Here is a 17,463-nt window from a genome sequence, read left to right as displayed (position 1 = left end):
TTCCATTCCATAAGTGAGAATGCCAGAGATTTAAGAAACATATTTGCAGCAAGGGCTTTAGAAAACCTTGAAATGGGGTCACTCTGCAAAGCACTCCACGGGGGAAAAAATGGTCAATGGGTCTATGGTACGTTCAAAAGAGAGAACAGGATTGATCTCAGTTCTTGCTCTCTCTTGCTCTTACACAGGCACAAGCCAGGAAGACACAGGTGGACACACGCAGATTCACCAACACTTCACTTCATGGGAAACCATCAGTTTTCTGGGAGACTTCTTTTTTACCTTGGGAATTTTATATCCCAAAAGCTGCACATCTGTAATGGAGGCGTGATGAATTCCAAGAGCAGCAATATTTGAAACCCGTTGGATTTCATGAATGATGGCATTTGTGAAGGGCAATTTTTTTCTGTCTTCCAACTTCAAGATTGCCTTGTTTCCCAGAACTGTGTCTATTTCCTTCCAGCATTTCTCTGAAGACCAAACAGATTAACAGAGTTGGAAGGGACCTTGTGGGTCATCTAGTCCAACTCCCCCAAGCAGGACACACACCCCCCACCATTTCTGACAGATGGCAATCCAGTTTCTTCTTGAAAGCCTCCAGTGATGAAGCGTCCACAATTTCCGAAGGCAACTTCTGTTCCATCGGTTGATTGTCCTCAATGTCAGAAAATTTATCCTTCTGTTCAGGTTGAATCTCTCCTTGTTCAGTTTCCATCCATTATTCCTTGTCTGGCCTTCAGGTGCCTTGGAAAATAGCATGACCCCTTCCTCCTCTCTGGGGCAGCCCCTCAAATACTGGAAGTCTGCTATCATCTCTCCCCTGGTCCTTCTCTTCACTAGACTAGCCAGGCCCAGTTCCTGAAACCGTTCTTCATATGTTTTAGTCTTCAGTCCCTTCATCATCCTGGTTGCTCTTCTCTGCACTCTTTCTAAGGTCTCGACATCTTTTTTATAATGTGGTGACCAAAACTGGCTTTATAGATGTGGTCTTACTAAGGCTTTATAGAGTGGTATTAGTACCTCCCTTGATCTCAATTGTATCCCTCTGTTAATGCAACCTAGGATTGTGTTGGGTGTTTTGGCTGCAGCTGCACACTGCTGGCTCCTATTTAGCTGGTTGTCCACTTAGACTCCAAGATTCCTCTCACAGTTACTGCTGTTGAGCCTGGTTTCACCCAGTCTATATGTGTCCTTTCGGTTTTTCTTGCCTAAGTGTAGGACTTTACTTTTCTCTACGTTGAATTTCATGGGCCCAGTCTTCATGTCTTCCAAGATCCATCCAAACAGCTCAGTTACCTTCCGAAAAGCATTTCGCTGGTTTCTTCTTTTTTTTAAACAAACTTTATTGATTACAAAACCGAAACATCAAACAAACACAACACACAGAAGAAGAAAAAAAAAGAAATAGAAAAAAAAGAAAATGATTAAAAACTAACAATTCTACTATCGGCAGTCTATGGTTCCTTGTTTGTTATCAATATTGGTGATACATTTACAAATATATCTTATTGCGAATATATAATTACTACCTCTTTTACATTTTACGTTATTTACTAATTTATTTTCTGTTTTTTGTTCTATCCAGTGAACTGTGCAGAATAATAACAATCGGTTCTATATAACCGGTCCAGACCAGGAGAATCCCATGCTTCCTTCTCTCCTTGGTTAGTTTCCATCCATCCTGCCTTCTGGTACTTTGGAGAATAGATTGACCTCCTCTCCTCTGTGGCAACTCCGTCAACAATGGAACACTGCTAGCATGTCACCCCTCGCCCTTCTTTTCACCAGACTAGCCAGTCCAAATCCCTGCAACTGTTCTTCATATATTTTAGCCTTCAGGCCCCCAATCAGTTTTGTAGCTCTTCTCTGCTGCTACTTCAATGTCACTGAAGATGACATCAGATTTAACCACATTTCTAATTTTTCCCACTAGTTTCCTGAGATTGAAAAGCAGAATTATCTAGTTACTAGCTCGATACCTGTACTTTGCTATGAAACTATGTGGTCAGGCTGAGTTTTTGAGGAGGAAAAAGAGGGGCAAAATTCTGCCTCTGCTTACCAGCATCCGTCGGTATTGACCTGGCTAGCATCCTGTCAGTGTGTGAGAGAGTTGAGGGCTGTTTGGAAATGGAAACAGTATTTGCTGTGTGAGCAAGGAGGCAGCAAGGAGCCTGGGCGTGGCTTAGCTCAATTGTTCTGTGCTAAAGCTGCTTAGTGCTGTGAAACTGTAACTAAAACTCCTCTGTTTGTGTTTTGCATTTGGAACAGGTTTCTTTTCAGGTGGGGAGGGGGAGTAGAACTCCTTAGCATCAGAGAGTGTTAATAATAGTATAGGAAATACTGATGCTCTAGTGGTCATTTTGAAAAATCCTTTCTTAATGAGCACATAGAAGCCAAGAGGAACATACGTGCCAAATTTCAAGTTAATAGGCTTTACAGTTCTGGAGATTTTTTGATGATGTGTGAGTGGTATTTCACTTCTATATATATCGATTTTATCATTATCGTGCTATTATCCGTGCACTTTTACATTCTATATTTCATTTTTATTTCTTGTTATATATGTTATACAGGTACTCCTCAACTTACAACCACAATTGAGCCAAAGATGTATATTGCTATGTGAAAAATTGGTTGTGAGTTTTACCCCATTTTATGACTTCTCTTACCACATTTGTTAAGTGAATCACTGTAGCTGTTAAATTAGTAACACAATTGTTAAGTGGATCTTGTTTCCCCATTGACTTGGGTTATCAGAAGGTTGCAAAAAGGGACCACATAACCCTGGGACATGGCAACCATCATCAATGTGAGTCAGTTGCTGCAAGTCATAAGTGTGAGAATGGTCAGAAGTCACTTTTTTCATTGTCATCGCAACTTTGAAACCTCACTAAGTGAACTGTTATAAGTCAAGGACTATCTGCGTATGAACCTAGTTGTGAATTACTGCATATCTGTGTGGCTGTTTGGGTTCATGTGTCTACACACATACATACATAAAACTGCTTTTCAAGTTGTATTATTCTTTCTGCACCAACTCAGAAAGCTCAAACTCTCCAAAGAGCTGCTGATCCAGTTCTACAGAAGAATGATGGAGTCTGTCATCTGCACCTCTGTGGCTGTGTGATTTGACTCTGCAACCCAACAGGACAGACACAGACTCCAGAGAGTAATTAGGACTTCAGAAAAAACAATTACTACCAACCAGCCTTCAATCGAGGACCTGTATCCTGCATGAGTCAAAAAGAGGGCTGTGAAAATATTTACAGACCCCTCACATCCCGGACATAAATTGTTTCAACTCCTTCCCTCAAAATGACACTACAGAGCACCACACACCAGAGCAACTAGACACAGGGAGAGTTTTTTTCCCAAACGCCATCACTCTGCTAAACAAATAATTCCCTCAACACTGTCCAACTATTTATAAAGTGTGCACTACTATTACTATAAATCTTCTCACCACTCTTTCTAACCCATCCCTTCCCACTTATGACTGTATGACTGTAACTTTGTGGCTTGTATCCTTACTATTTATATTGACTGTTTCCTAGAAGGATTTGATTGCTTATTTGTACCCTATGATCATTATTAAGTATTGTACCTGATGATTCTTGACGAATGTATCCTTTCTTTTATGTACACTGACAGCATTTGTACCAAAGACAAATTCCAATGTGTGTCAACTCACACTTGGCCAATAAAGTTCTGTTCTGTTCTATTATTATCTTTCTTGGCCTTATGGCTGCAGTACATTTTTTTTTTATTTGAACTGAAAATCGTGCACTGCTGTCCATCAGCCTTGCACTTGTGCCAAAGCAAGAAAGTCAGAAATAATTCCTTTAGATATGAGTGCATAGAAGTAATCAGAAGAGGCAAACAACCCAACTGTATTTTGGCAAGGTGCAAATTCCTTTGATCTAGGATTCCTCTCTTATGGCTTAAAAAAAATGTGCAACTCATCCAGGTTCTGCTTCCATGATAATGGAGACTCTTTGGCCACAAATAATCCAAGTCTTTCTGTTCAGACTTCACAAAACCTCAGAAATAATTGGAGAGAAGATAACTATACGTTCAGGAAGTCACATCTTCCTCAATATCTAAGATCAAGAGAAAGACAGTGTGTAAATCCAGCTCTTAGGTATGTAGAGATCCTGCATGGAGGGAAACGGCTGTCTTTATTCCCCAGTTCTGTACAAGAAGATCTGGAGATTTTGGATAACATCTTCTCTGGTGTAAAGTAGAAGAATTTGGCTCTGGTCTTGAGAAGGAGATGAAAGATGTGAACATTTACGAAAATCTGAGAAAGTAGAAATTGTGGGGACAACACTTTGTTGTCCCTCTAAAGAGACCATGAAAGAGGATGAAGAGTCCTTTAAGAGATGAAGAGACTTTCAATATATCCTTCAAATAAAGTGACATTTCTGAAATCCCAGTGGTGTCTGTTTCTTGGCCTGGCCCTGCATGTCTGGCTGACTAGCAAAGATCAAGGCAAGTCATCCCCCAGAAGAGAAAAATCCCTTTGACCCACCTCCCCTGCATATCTCCCCTACCCTGTACAGGAACCTGATCCTCCTGCCAGGAAGATCATTGATTTGATAAAGAAGCCATGGACTCTGTTCTTCTCCATTCTTCCTTCCAGTAACCTTGAAGATAGACAAAAGAGACAAGAGAAATTAATTTCGCCTCCTTCATAAACAAGACTGATCATCCACTGGAAAATGTGGCATAAGATAGCCCCTTTATTTTATTTTATTTTAGATGATCTTGTGGTGAATTCAAAGTAGAGGCGCCCTCCAGCTGTTAGAGAGAGAATGGGATGGTCTTCTTGAATCAGTTGCCTTGCAGATTCTCCCTTCGATCTACCCACTTGGCTGGCGATATTTCAGCAACACCTTAAAGCGAGATGAAGATTGCGTAACCCCAAAGTGTGGTGTGAAATCTGGAGCTTGGGATTTATCTGGCCACAATAACTGGAAGTTCCTGAGAATGCTGGTGAAGAATAGGAAGAGCTCCATCCGAGCCAGGTTTTCCCCTAAGCAGACTCTCGGCCCTGAAAAGACAAAGTGAAGGAGAGAGAAGCCATTCAGACTGCTGAAGGCTGGCAACCAACTGCAAATGCTAGACTGTTATTTATTTATTCTATTTTATTTTATTTGTCAATTGTTTACAAGATAATAAGTATAAGTGTATACATAGTTATGAATACATGAAATGGGTACATATAAGAAAAATAAAAGAAAAATAAAAGAAACAATAGGACAGGGACGGTAGGCACGTTGGTGCGCTACAGACCTCTTAGGAAAGGGGTGAGGTCAATAGTAGACAGTGTTTGTTTCTCAGTGCTATGATCCCAAATCAGTGCTATGATTTCCAAAGTTGGTAACGTCTTTTGCATTCTTTCCTTCTCTAAAAGATTTATTTTCTCGGCCTCTATGCAGCACACCTCATGTTGTTTAGACTTTAAAAAGATGTTGAGACTCTGAGTGCCGAAAAGAGCAACAGAAATAAGTTCATACCTGGAGGCTAAAACATATGAAGAATGGTTGCAGGAATTGAGTCTGTCTAGTCTAGTGAAATGGTGGACATGATAGCAGTGCTCCAAAATTTGAGGGGTGCCACAAAAAAGAGGGGGTCAAACTATTCCCCAAAGCACCTGAAGGCAGGGCAAGAACCAATGGATGGAAACTAATCAAGGAGAAAAGCAACCTGGAACTAAGGAGAAATTTACTAACAGCAAGGACAATTAACCAGTGGAATGGCTTGCCTCCATTAGTTGTAGCTGCTCCATCACTCAGGGGTTTTAAGAAGAAACTGGACAGCCACTTGTCTGCCATGGTATAGGGCAGGGGTCTGCAACCTTAAACACTCAAACAGCCATTTGGACCCGTTTCCCACAGAAAAGAAAAGACTGGGAGCCACAAAACTCTTTGGACTATCTAAAATGAAGGTAACATTGCATATATCCTTTTTTACCTTTATGCTGCGTATAAAAAAGAAAACTATACTGTGTTGCATTTATGAAATCAATGAACTGCTGCAGAGAAAACCATTTTTTATTTCTGCATGCAAGAAAAACATTTTGAACTCCGGAAAAAATATCTCTGTGTGTGTCTGTCTGTCTGTCTGTCTCTCTCTGTCTCTCTCTGTCTCTCTCTCTCTCTCTCTCTCTCCATCTTGGTCCTCCACAAAATGATCCTAAACGTCACTAAATCCTAAATGTCACTATGTCGGTGAGTTTTTTGGGCTTGCTTTATTCTTTAAAGCACTCAACTTCTCAAATCAATCTTCACTTCTTTCCTCTCTCACTTCAGTTCCTGTTTTCATCTCTAATTCTGACCTTAGAGATCAAGTACTTACCTATCTCATTCTGAGAGAGCTGGGGGGGGGGGGTCGGGGGGGGGGGGATGGAATAATTCACCTGCTGAAAATGCCAAAAAGGCTTCCGGCTTCACAAACTCTCCCTCTTCATTCAGGAAGTTGGAGGGGTTGAACTCATTGGGGAACTTCCACTGGGATTCATCATGATGGGCAGACTGGATATTGACCAAAACGACAGTGCCCTACACAAGCCAAGACAAGCACACCACAACTATAAGCTGGTGGCGCTCCCATAAAATGAGATTCAAAAGGGAGGCTCCCATTGATCTCAATCTCTTGCTTTCTCTTGCTCTTACATACAAACACAAATGCCTCAGTTGAGGGAGACCCAGGTGTCTTCATCAAAAACTTCAAGGGTCTTCAAACATGGCAAGCTGAAGACTTGTGGACTTCAACTCCCAGAATTCCTGAGCTAACATGACTGGAGGAGGAAATCTGGGAGTTGAAGTCCACCAGTCTTAAAGCTGACAAGTTTGAAGATCCCTGATGTAAAGCAATGAAAGGTTTCTGCTTTTACCTTGGGAATTTTATATCCAAACAGCTTCACATCTTGTATGGGTGCATGAGGTAGTGCAAGAGGAGCAACATTTGAAACACGCTGGATTTCATGAATGACGGCGTTTGTGTAGGGCAATTTTTTTCTGTCTTCAAACTTCAAGATTGCCTTGTTTCCCACAACTGTGTCTATTTCCTTCCAGCATTTCTCTGGGGAACAAATATCTTGGTCACCTTCTGGGAAATAATTCATTGACTTTAAAGTACACAATGGTTCGTTTTCCTTTTTTTTCCCTAATATTTTTTGTAACTATATAAAGAAAGAGCAGCTATGTCAATGTCAAACTGAGTCATCCTTCTCTTTTAATTCTAAATTCAGTTTATTATACAGTATGGGAAAAATGGTACCATTGGATAGAAATAAGCAATTAAATAAATAAGGAATGTATAATTTAGAAAGATAGAGATATATACATACGAACAAATAGGAGTATAAAATAGGCACTAGAATAACAATTGAAATGTAAGCACTGTCAAAATGGATTGTAATATATATAACACTTTCATTTTAAATATTTGTATTGTATTTTGTATTTTAATGTTTTAATTTTTCAATAAAGGTTTATTGATGAAAAAAATACTACAGTAAAGGGATACATGAAGATATTATTTTGGGACTGATTGGTGGACTTGGGACTGTTTGTCAAAGAGCTAGAAGGACTAAATGGATTACATGGGAATGAAATAGAAAATATAATTTGCTATATAAATGTTATTGGAAGAATAAAGAGTATGGACATTAAAAATGATTATATTGTTAAATAAGGATTTAAAATAAGATTATTATATAATAAATAGTACAGTGATGAAGAAAAAGAATACAAAGTATGGAAATTAAAAAGTATAATATTCTTATTCATATTTACAATTGGTTAAGCGGAAATAAAATGTGAAATATTAAATTGTTATACAAATGCTTTTGGAATAAATATAAGATTTATTATGTAATAGGGAAACAATAGCATGTGGTCTGGGGGGAAAAGAAATATATGCATATATAATAGTAAATAGGAGATCATTGTTGTTAATATAGGATGTCGCTACTAAAAATGGCTATATTGATACTAGAGTTTTTTTGTTATATATTGGGTGTAAGGGAATAAAACGGGGAGAATATATAAAATAAAAATAGATGGCAAGATTGAATTGACAATGAAAGGGGATAAATATTAGAAAATATATTTTAGGATGAAATTGTTTTTTCTGGAAATGATGAATGAAATAACATGAAGTGACAAAACATATTAAAAGAAAAATGGAATAGTTAATGATACAATATGAAACTGGATAAGAAAGCTGAAAATGTAATTATGATTATGTATGTATGTTACAACCTGGAATCTCATTGTTCACTCAAAGAGATGTTTAAAGAATAAAAATAAAAAAATTATTGGAAAAAAAAGGAATATTTCTGGTTTTAAATCTACATGTTCCTTTGTCATTTTTTTCTATTCAAGTATGTATTTTTGTCCAATATGTTTTTGCTTTTGGGCACATCCACCACATGTGGTAGAATGAGCCCGGACTCTGATTATCTGTAAGCCCTGGACTTTTCCCCTTCAACCGAAAAGAATGAACTTCTGAAAACTAGGTACTTCAAAAGGAATTCTTTATTGAAAGGAAGTGGTCCCGGTACTAGTCAAAGCAGAATCTAAGATGCTTCCAGGCATACAGTAATAGATAAAGGGAGCTAGAACCCCTCCCCTTGTCCTGATGTGGATTTAGCCAAACAAAGAACAAACATGTTAATTCCCACCCCACCTCCTTTTCTGGGAATGGGAACATATCTTAGAAAAGTTTCCCAGGGAGTATCTTCCAGAGCTGGAATTTTTATGGTCCCTTCTCCTCTTGCTATCTCTCCAAGAGGTGACAAATTTCTAGACACCTGGCTCCAATCCTCCAGTTGTATATCATGTGCAATTATACAGATTCAATATAAGATTTAAGATATTCAGGTTACATCAAAAAGGATTACTTGTACCAACTTCCCCCCCTCTTCTTCCATTGAAGAATGGCAGATAAACGGATCTGACATAACCCTTCCAACATTGATAATTTAGGAACCTTCCTCATTTTGCATAACAAATAAAGTCGTTACTATTACAGGTCAAGAACCCTATTTCACAATTCTTTACCTTGGATCTCTGGAAAGGCCATCATATACAGCAATGCCCACTGCAGTGTTGCCGCCATCGTCTCTGTTCCAGCCACAAATAGGTTAGACAGCAAGACTAGTAGTTGCTCTTCCTCAAAACTTGAACCTTTCCTCTCCGGCTTTTATTAGTTAAAACAAAGAATATTATTACAATCAAAGTCATGTATCTTCTTTAGTTCAGTTGATAACTTCAATTTAAAAGCAGGAATTCATTCTGAAAAATATGACTCCAAATAGAAAGGAAGTAGGGAGAGAAGCAATAAGCAACTTCTGGGGATTACACTGTCAGATCCACGTATCTGCCATTCTTCAATGGAAGAAAGTGGGGAATTGGATTTGATAATGTGGTGGGATTCACCACCATTCAGATTTTTCCATGGACCAGAGGAGGCATGGTTTCATGTGCTGCGTGCATCCTACAGATGGGGTTCGCTTGTTTGCATGGCCCAGTTTCTGGCAAGCTGCGGCCCGCTAACTGGTTCACGGCCCAAAGGTTGGGGACCCCTGCCCTAGAGAGTTACCCTGAGCTGGCAAAAGGTCCTTTTCTGCCAGTCCTGATGGAAAGATCTACCCTAGGTGGTTGAGTCTGCACGACATGCAAAACAAAGAGGCATTGCTTCACTCACACAATGTGTCAGAAAATGGACTTGATGCACCATCTACAAAAATCGCTATCAATGATTTTGTGATGTTTTCAGGATGTATAAGGTCAGAAAAATAGATCCGAGGTGAGAGGAAAAGAAATCATTGCAAATTCAACCAGAAGAGATTGAAGGATCTACCTTCTGCATTTCTTCTAAATATGCATCGATGAAATCACGAGGTTCTCCTGGAGTCAAAGACGCCTTGTGCTTGTCCATCTCTTCTTGAAGGAAAACTTCTATTGTATTAACAATTGTGAATAATTGCTGATGGGGCAGGGGAAGGCTTCTCACTAAGGGCACCTCATTGTAAAGCTACCAGCAAAGAGAAGAAAGGGCAACATGGATTAATTTAATCAGGATCAATATACCCTCCTTTGTCAGATAAATGGATCAGGAAAAGAAACCCCTTGTAATATCTCTTATTCACAATTTGATAGGGAGTGAAATGCCCCAATCAAATAAAATTTCAAAAAATGTCCCAATAAGGGAAACTTTTCCATGATTAAATTTGGTTAACTGAACTTTTTGATCAAATAACTCAGAAACTTCACCCACATTTCCTGACACTCTGATGAGATGTTGTTCTAATTACTAGGAAAACCAGAGACTCTCCAAAATACGTGAAACATGAACACCTAAATTCCCACCACCTAACTGCGCATTTATTTTGAATATTCTTTTGGATTCTTGTTAAGGATACCCAGGCCCAGGGTCCTGCTATCGTTTGGGAATGTTGATGTATCACATCCAGCAGAGCTTTGAGGAAGCTGTCATCATATTCAAAACGTTTTTCAAGTAATATGGTACATATTATGTTGGCAACTGCAGCGTCTAGAAAGCCGAAAGGATCAAAAGGTACATCTGTGAAAGACAAGAAATTAGGTCTCTATCAATTCATCGGCCTTCATGCTCATTTACAGATGAGAGTAATTAGGACTGCAGAAAAACCAATTACTACCCACCTGCCTTCAATCAGGACCTGTATACTGCAGGAGTCAAAAAGAGGGCTGTGAAAATATTTACAGACTCCTCATATCCCGGACTTAAATTGTTTCAACTCCTTCCCTCAAAATGACACTACAGAGCACTGCACACTAGAGCAGGAACAGTTTTTTCCCGAAAGCCATCACTCTGCTAAACAAATAATTCCCTCAACATTGTTCAACTATTTACAAAGTGTGCATTACTATTACTGTTAATCTTCTCATCACTCCTTATCACCCATCCCCCTCCCACTTGTGATTGTAAGACTGTAACTTTGTTGCTTGTGTCCTTATGATTTATATTGACTGTGTCCTACTATGGTTTGATTGTTGATTGTACCCTATGACTATCATTAAGTGTTGTACATTATGATTCTTGATTCTTAACGAATGTATCTTTTCTTTATGTATACTGAGAGTATTTACACCGAGACAAATTCCTTTTGTGTCCAATCACACTTGGTCAATAAAGAATTCTATTCTATTCTATTCTATTCTCTGCTTCAACACATACACTTAATGGTCAACCCTGAGACCAACTCAATTGGGTCCCATGGAAACCAAAACCAACCCTGGAATGACAATTCCCCAACCATCCCATCATCTCCCAGGAGAGCTTACTCATGTTTTCAGTGAATGTTTGCATCAAACAAGTTACTTCCTCCAGGATCTTTTCTTCCATGGATTTTCTGCTCACTCCAAAGTTTCTGAGAAGCCTCCCTGAAAACCTTCTTTGCTCCTTCCACATTTCACCATAATTTATTGTCAGTAAACCTAAAAAGGAAAAATCATCTTGGACTTAATAGCCCTTATTTTGCTTATTAGTAAAGATGTGGGCTTTTTTTATAAAAGAAGATTTATTTTCAAAAACAACAATATCAGTAAATGAACAGAATTATGAAATTATATAATTCATGTTCAGCCAACAAAATATAACTGTGCCAAGGAAAATACATTGAATAGGTTTTATTACAGTATAAGAAAAATGGGATTTTTTTCCCGTTTGAATACCAAAATTTCTACTATATTCTTATTCATAAACGTTGCAAGGAAAATAAGAAGGGAGCTAATTCTAACATTTAAAGAGACTATTCCTTCTCCTACTAGAAACCTTGGGTCAGAACTCCAGAATGCAGACAAAAAAGATTATTTGCAGCTGGGTCACAGAATGGGAGCCCTACCAAGAACAAACAGGCATTTGAAAAAGACAAAAAGAAATTATATACAGCTACCTTTCTTCCTAGTGATGTAATCCGTTAGAGGAAATGCTGGCCTCCCAGCAAATTCGGTGTCTTTTATCATGAGAACCTCCTTTGCTGAAGGAAAGCCATGGGTCAAGACCACAGGTGTTCTTCCAAGATAAAGACTGAAGACAGGGCCATATTTTTTTGCTATCTGAAACAAAGTAATTATAGTACTTACACTCATATACTGCTTCACAGTACTATACAGCCTTCTCTAAGCGGTTTACAGAGTCAGCCTATTGCTCCCAACAATCTGGATCCTCCTTTTACCCACCCCAGAAGGATGGAAGGCTGAGTCAACCTTGAGCCGGTCAGGATCGAACTCCTGGCAGTGGACAGAGTTAGCCTGCAATATTACATTCTAACCGCTGTGCCACTGAAGGTTCAGTTGCCAGGACTGTCAGCAGAGAGGCATCAGGAAATCTGTTGGGATGAAACACTACAATATTTGCGGCATTATATGTCTTCAAGGATGACACTCCATCCAACTCTATTCCCCAACTCTATTCTATTGCTCCCTCTGAGTCATGCCTAGGTCTACATGTAAACATGTTTACATGTAAAGCTTTAATGAAACCACTGAACAAGGGAGGGATTTTTATCCTGCCTGGCAGAAGTGCAGAAGCTTTTATTTTGGCCAAGCATTTTTCTTAGAAGATTGGAAACAAACAAACGCTGCAGTGACGCAGATCAAAGAAGGCACTCAGAAAGTATCTATAGCTCCTCTATGTCTAGAACTAGAGTGACTACAGAGAATTTCCAGCTTACAATTGTTCATTTAGTGACCGCTCAAAGTTACAACAGCACTGAAAAAAGTGACTTATGACCACGTTTCACATGAACGCTTCAGTGTCCCCATGGTCACGGGATCACAATTTGGCAACCGATTCATATTTATGATGGTTGCAGTGTCCCAGGGTCCTCTTTTGCCTCCTTCTGAGAAGCAAAGTCAATGGGGAAGCCACCTAACCACTGTGTTACTGGCAATAGCAACAGCATTTAGACTTATATACCACTTTATAGTGCTTTACAGCCCTCTCTAAGCAGTTTACAGAATCAGCCTTTTCCCCCCGAGAATCTGAGTCCTCATTTTATCCACCTCAGAGAGATGGAAGGCTGAGTCAACCTTGAGCCTGGTTAGATTCGAACTGCCAAATTGCAGGCAGCCGACAGTCAGCAGAAGTAGCTTGCAGTACCACTGCACCACTGAGGCTCTTTTCTAACTTAACTGCAGTGATTCATTTAACGACTGTGGCAAGGGAGGTCACGAAATGGGGCAGAACTCACTTAACCAGTGTCTCACTTAGCAATATAAATGTTGGGCTTTACTGTGGTCATAAGTTGAAGACTACCTGCATTCACTAAATTTGTGCACGCGCACAAAAGTATCTTCCACAAAGTGATTTATGTGCCTGGAGAAAGGGGTGAGTTAGGAGAATATGGGGAAAGCCGGGATGCCTTCTAGATGCAGAAAACATGTCTTTTGTAATGACGAGGCAGTCGAGGTGTTTGATCATGATCATTTGAATCATGACGAACTTTATTGGAGTCTAGTCTTGCATTTATACACATTTTTAGTAATCCTCCAACATTGGTTAACTTTGGTTTCTGCTTGACTTTCGTTATTGTTCAGCATAGTAACTAACACAATTAATGATCTCTAGTCAAAGTCCAACATATGTTTACTTCCTCTCTCTAATCCTCCTTTAGATGAGTAACTTTGTTTGCCTGAGTTGTATTTGCTTGAAAACATTCTTTAATCTGAGGTTTGCCATCCAAGATAAGGACATTCCTGCAATTACAACTCTACACATGTCATTTCCAGAGTGGCCAGGGAAGGGTTACTGAAACACTCTTGAGTGGATTGGTAGAAGGTCATACAAGGATGGAGGTGGAGGAGAATCCTGGGAAAGAGACACACCTATTCACCCCGGATGGACACAAGGACATCTTCCGAAGAGGGCAACATTCTGCTAAGGTGAGAGATTTCCAGCCAAGTGTAACGAATACCCTTATTTAACTCCAATGAAAGGGAAGGTTTTAATTTAAACCCTGCTACACAGTCATGAGGGAGTTTAAGTAAATATTCTGACTTTGGAAAAGAGTCTCCTGACAGAGTTTAAATAGTAATTGTTGTTTTATTTCCTTGATGTGCGTTGCCCGCTGTCTCGTTCTTTGTTCATTTGGTGAAAATATTGGCTATAATTGGATGAATTAATCTGATTTACTTAATTAAAGCCATTTGCCAAACTAGTAATGCTTGAAAATAATAAATCAGGGTTTGTTGGTTTGTTTTCTGCTTTTTCTTTCTAATTCATTGCTGAAGGTATTTTTAAAAAGGAAGAATGGGGGGATAGGGTAGGAAACCCGAGATAAATGCCTTAGCTGAGTGCTTTTTAATAAGCTTTGCAGATGTGAAAGCAGAACAGGACTTTTCCTAGCTCATGTTTTTTTTGGGGGGGAAGAAAAAACATCATCAGAAGTTGTTGATGATGATGGTTATGTTGTTGGGTGTTACGTGAATTTTGCTATATGTGTATACTGTGTATATACATACAATGACAATACAGTATTATTATTATTATTATTATTATTATTATTATTATTATTATTATTATTATTATTATTATTATTATTATTATTATTTCTTCAGTGAGATTGACAGCCTGGTTGGTAGCTCAACAGCTCGTGTCCTAACCAAAGACCTAGGGACTGTTAAGGTACCGTGTTTCTCCAACAATACGGCCTCCCCCAATAGGAAGGCCCAGCATGATTTCTCGGCATGAGGTGGAATTAAGACCCGCCCCGCCCCAAATTTAGGCCTATTTAAACCCTGCATTTTCACACCATTTCTCATATCGTTCGTTAGAACTACACAAGTTGAAGAGAAATGGGAGGGAAGGGTAGGTGGTGGGGAGGAAACTTGCCCTTAGGAGCATCCTACAGGTAGCCTAGGCTAGAATCCCAACCTAGGGATTTGGCATGCAGCTGGTAAGTTACAAAACGGTTGTTTATCATTAAGATCTGCTTTGTGATAAAAAGCAACGTGAAATGAGAGCAGACAGGGAAGAAGTAGCAGCTTGCGCTTAACCAAGTTTCTGAACCTGAAGGTCCCTGCTCTTCCGCCACCTCTCTTTTGTTGGTGCAATTTACCTGGGGGGGGGAGTTGTCCCAAGACCCTTTGAGTTTATTCATTCATTTATGTTTCCCCAGGGGGCTTTTGTTTGGGCGGGGGTGTGTTTTTCTTCCCTGCAACGCAGCCATCATCTCTCCCGGGCCCAGCAAGACGCTGTCCTCCCCACTGGAGGGAGTTGGGGGTTCAGGGAAGTGTCCTGTTGATCATTAAAGCCATCTGAAAGACCACCCTTTGGGCCCACCAGGATGATCTTCACCCAGCTCAGCCAAAAAACCCAGGAGCCCCTCCACTCTGCCTCCTCCCTTCCCCCCCACTGCAGTGCCTGCTCTGCTCAAGTCAGAAATGGTGGGGGCAGAATCAGTCCTTGGATTCCCAGAGCGCACCTGGGAGGGGGCTTGTCTAGGATGGAAACTAAGCAGGGTTGGAGCTGGGATGGAGTCCCCAGGAGAGGATTTCCAAAGATTCAAACCACACTTTTCTTTAGACGTTTAAAATATCAAATTTCTCCAGTAATCTTCAGGAGGGAAAATGTTTCATTTGGAAACTTGGAAGGGAAACCAAAGGTAATTTTGAAAGAGCCCATGAATCGTTCAGAGGAAGTTCAATGCAATTAGGAATTAGGATTCTTCGGCAACAAATGACAGATGTTTTCATATCTTCATAGGATTCTAAATATTTTCCTCCAAATTCTAGATGGAATTTAAAAATGTGTCCCGTGTAGACAAGTTAAGAGGAACATGCAAACCCTTCCAGTGCTTTCAGCAGGGGGGAAAATGTCGGCAGATTCACTCTCTGAAGTTCAACATGTGGATGGATAAAGAGCCTTACCTGATCCAACTCCTTCAGAGGGAACTTCTTAGTATATTGAAAAAGGTTCCCAATCAGGGGCAGCCTCCACGGTGCAGGAGGGAAACCTTTGGGATGTTGGCTCTTCCAGAAACAGAGGAATAGGAGGAGAAGAGCAACCAGCCAGCTGAAAACAGCCATGTTGATCAGAGGTGCGGATCAGCAGGTTCTGACCAGAAATTTTGAGTCCTTTGGAGAACCGGCAAATACCACCTCTGACTGGAGATTTTACACTAACCTTTCCCTGCCAGGCCCAACAAGCCACGTTCACAGAACCGGTAGTAAAAAAAGTTTGAATCCAACCACTGATGTTGATAGGTAGGAACACCTTGTTCTGTCTTTTTCTCTGGCTGTTGTACTTAGCAGACTAGCCAAAGATTAAATCTTTGAAGTCAGGATAAAGGGCACATGGTGTTCAGAAGCCAGATTTCACAAGCTTTGGCAAGTTCAAAATTAACACTGGGAACCTCGGGGGTAGGCGGTGGAGTTGAACAAATACAGCATTACATACTTGTTTCAAGTGTTGGAAAACATGTCATCCATGAATCTGGAGAAGATAGACCTGCAATTAGCCAATGAAAGGCAACATTATTGAAAGAAAAATCCTGATAATGTCCCCAGTGGGGCTGCAAAAATATGGCTTATGATCCTTTGTCTACCTCTCCCTCCCCCATAAATAATCACATCAGTTTAAAGCTTATGGATTCAACCTATCCATAAGTTTTAAATCCTGAGTTATTATCTCTAGCTCTTTCATCCTTCCAGCAGTAGAATGGAATGAAATGGAATTGACTATTAGGCAATAGTAGGGTAAGGTACGGTAGGGTAGGGTAGAACAGAACAGAATAGAACAGAATAGAATTAGAATTCTTTATTGGCCAAGTGTGATTAGAATCACAAGAAATTTGTGTCCAGTGCATGAGCTCTCAGTATACTTACAAACAACAAGGTAATATAATCAGTGCACATATAAATATATAAACAACATGTATGGTATTCAGCTTTCTTTGGGTATTTTCCCACGTCATTATAGTTGTGCTTTTAAAGTTGTAGCAAGGCAGAATCTCATCTGCCATCATCAGGCTTCTGTATTATGTTCCTCTGTTCGCTCACAGACTTACTGTCTCTGAAGGAGTTTTTTTTTTTCCTTTGCTGGTATTTTCTTAAAGGGGAAGAGTTGTTTTAAGCTTTTTACACTGCTTTTGGGAGGAAATGCTCCCCTGTTGGAGTTCTTCCGGCCAGGATCAGCACTTTTAAGAAATAATTGAATAACGAAGCAGAGCTGCTGAAAATAAGCTTTTAATGATAAGGAACCAAGATGAGTGACATTCAGCAAGGCTTCTTGGCTAGCTAGAAAGATTGACATTCAGTTGTGAGTTTACATACCCTTTCTGAGTTTTGATCTAAAACTGGTTTCTGGTGAAGTTTAATTCTGTGCTTGGTGGCATTTAATCCTGTATTTATTGATGGGATAATTTTCCCTATTCAGCTTTGTTTGGAAGGAAAAAGGTTAATCTCT

At 39.7% G+C, this 17,463-nt stretch overlaps 1 protein-coding gene across 5 annotated transcripts; it reads right to left on the bottom strand.

Moving 5' to 3' along the window:
- Positions 1-110: 110 nt before the first annotated feature.
- On the bottom strand, positions 111-16,328 carry LOC113454910 (cytochrome P450 2J2-like). Of its 5 annotated transcripts, none has more exons than XM_087940519.1 (9): positions 15,927-16,314; positions 11,951-12,113; positions 11,340-11,492; positions 10,391-10,596; positions 9,874-10,047; positions 9,072-9,210; positions 6,899-7,086; positions 6,422-6,563; positions 4,713-5,053 (listed from the first exon to the last, which is right to left on the bottom strand). In XM_087940519.1, the coding sequence occupies exons 1-9, from the start codon at positions 16,083-16,085 to the stop codon at positions 4,863-4,865; spliced, it is 1,515 nt and encodes a 504-aa protein (XP_087796645.1). In that variant the 5' UTR covers positions 16,086-16,314; the 3' UTR covers positions 4,713-4,862. The 5 variants fall into 5 exon arrangements, with proteins under 5 accessions (XP_087796648.1, XP_087796645.1, XP_087796646.1 ...); XM_087940520.1 differs by having other exon boundaries at positions 10,436-10,596; XM_087940521.1 differs by having other exon boundaries at positions 4,918-5,053; positions 6,361-6,563; positions 15,927-16,316.
- Between the last annotated feature and the right edge of the window lie 1,135 nt (positions 16,329-17,463).

Source organism: Pseudonaja textilis, chromosome 11 (assembly GCF_049901715.1).
Source record: "Pseudonaja textilis isolate UNSWEBS1 chromosome 11, rPseTex1.2, whole genome shotgun sequence".
In the NCBI taxonomy this organism is placed as follows: domain Eukaryota; kingdom Metazoa; phylum Chordata; class Lepidosauria; order Squamata; family Elapidae; genus Pseudonaja; species Pseudonaja textilis.
The sequence above is the reverse complement of the archived record's forward strand: the minus strand, read 5'-3'. Positions and strand labels throughout refer to the sequence as shown.

Excerpts from the sequence above, each read along its gene's own strand:
- LOC113454910 (XM_087940519.1), bottom strand. The coding sequence starts at position 16,085 with ATGGCTGTTTTCAGCTGGCTGGTTGCTCTTCTCCTCCTATTCCTCTGT. Across the intron at positions 10,597-11,339 it reads AACATTCACTGAAAACATGA|ATGTACCTTTTGATCCTTTC; the intron begins GTAAGCTCTCCT and ends TGTCTTTCACAG. Across the intron at positions 7,087-9,071 it reads GGCCTTTCCAGAGATCCAAG|AGAAATGCTGGAAGGAAATA; the intron begins GTAAAGAATTGT and ends TTTGTTCCCCAG.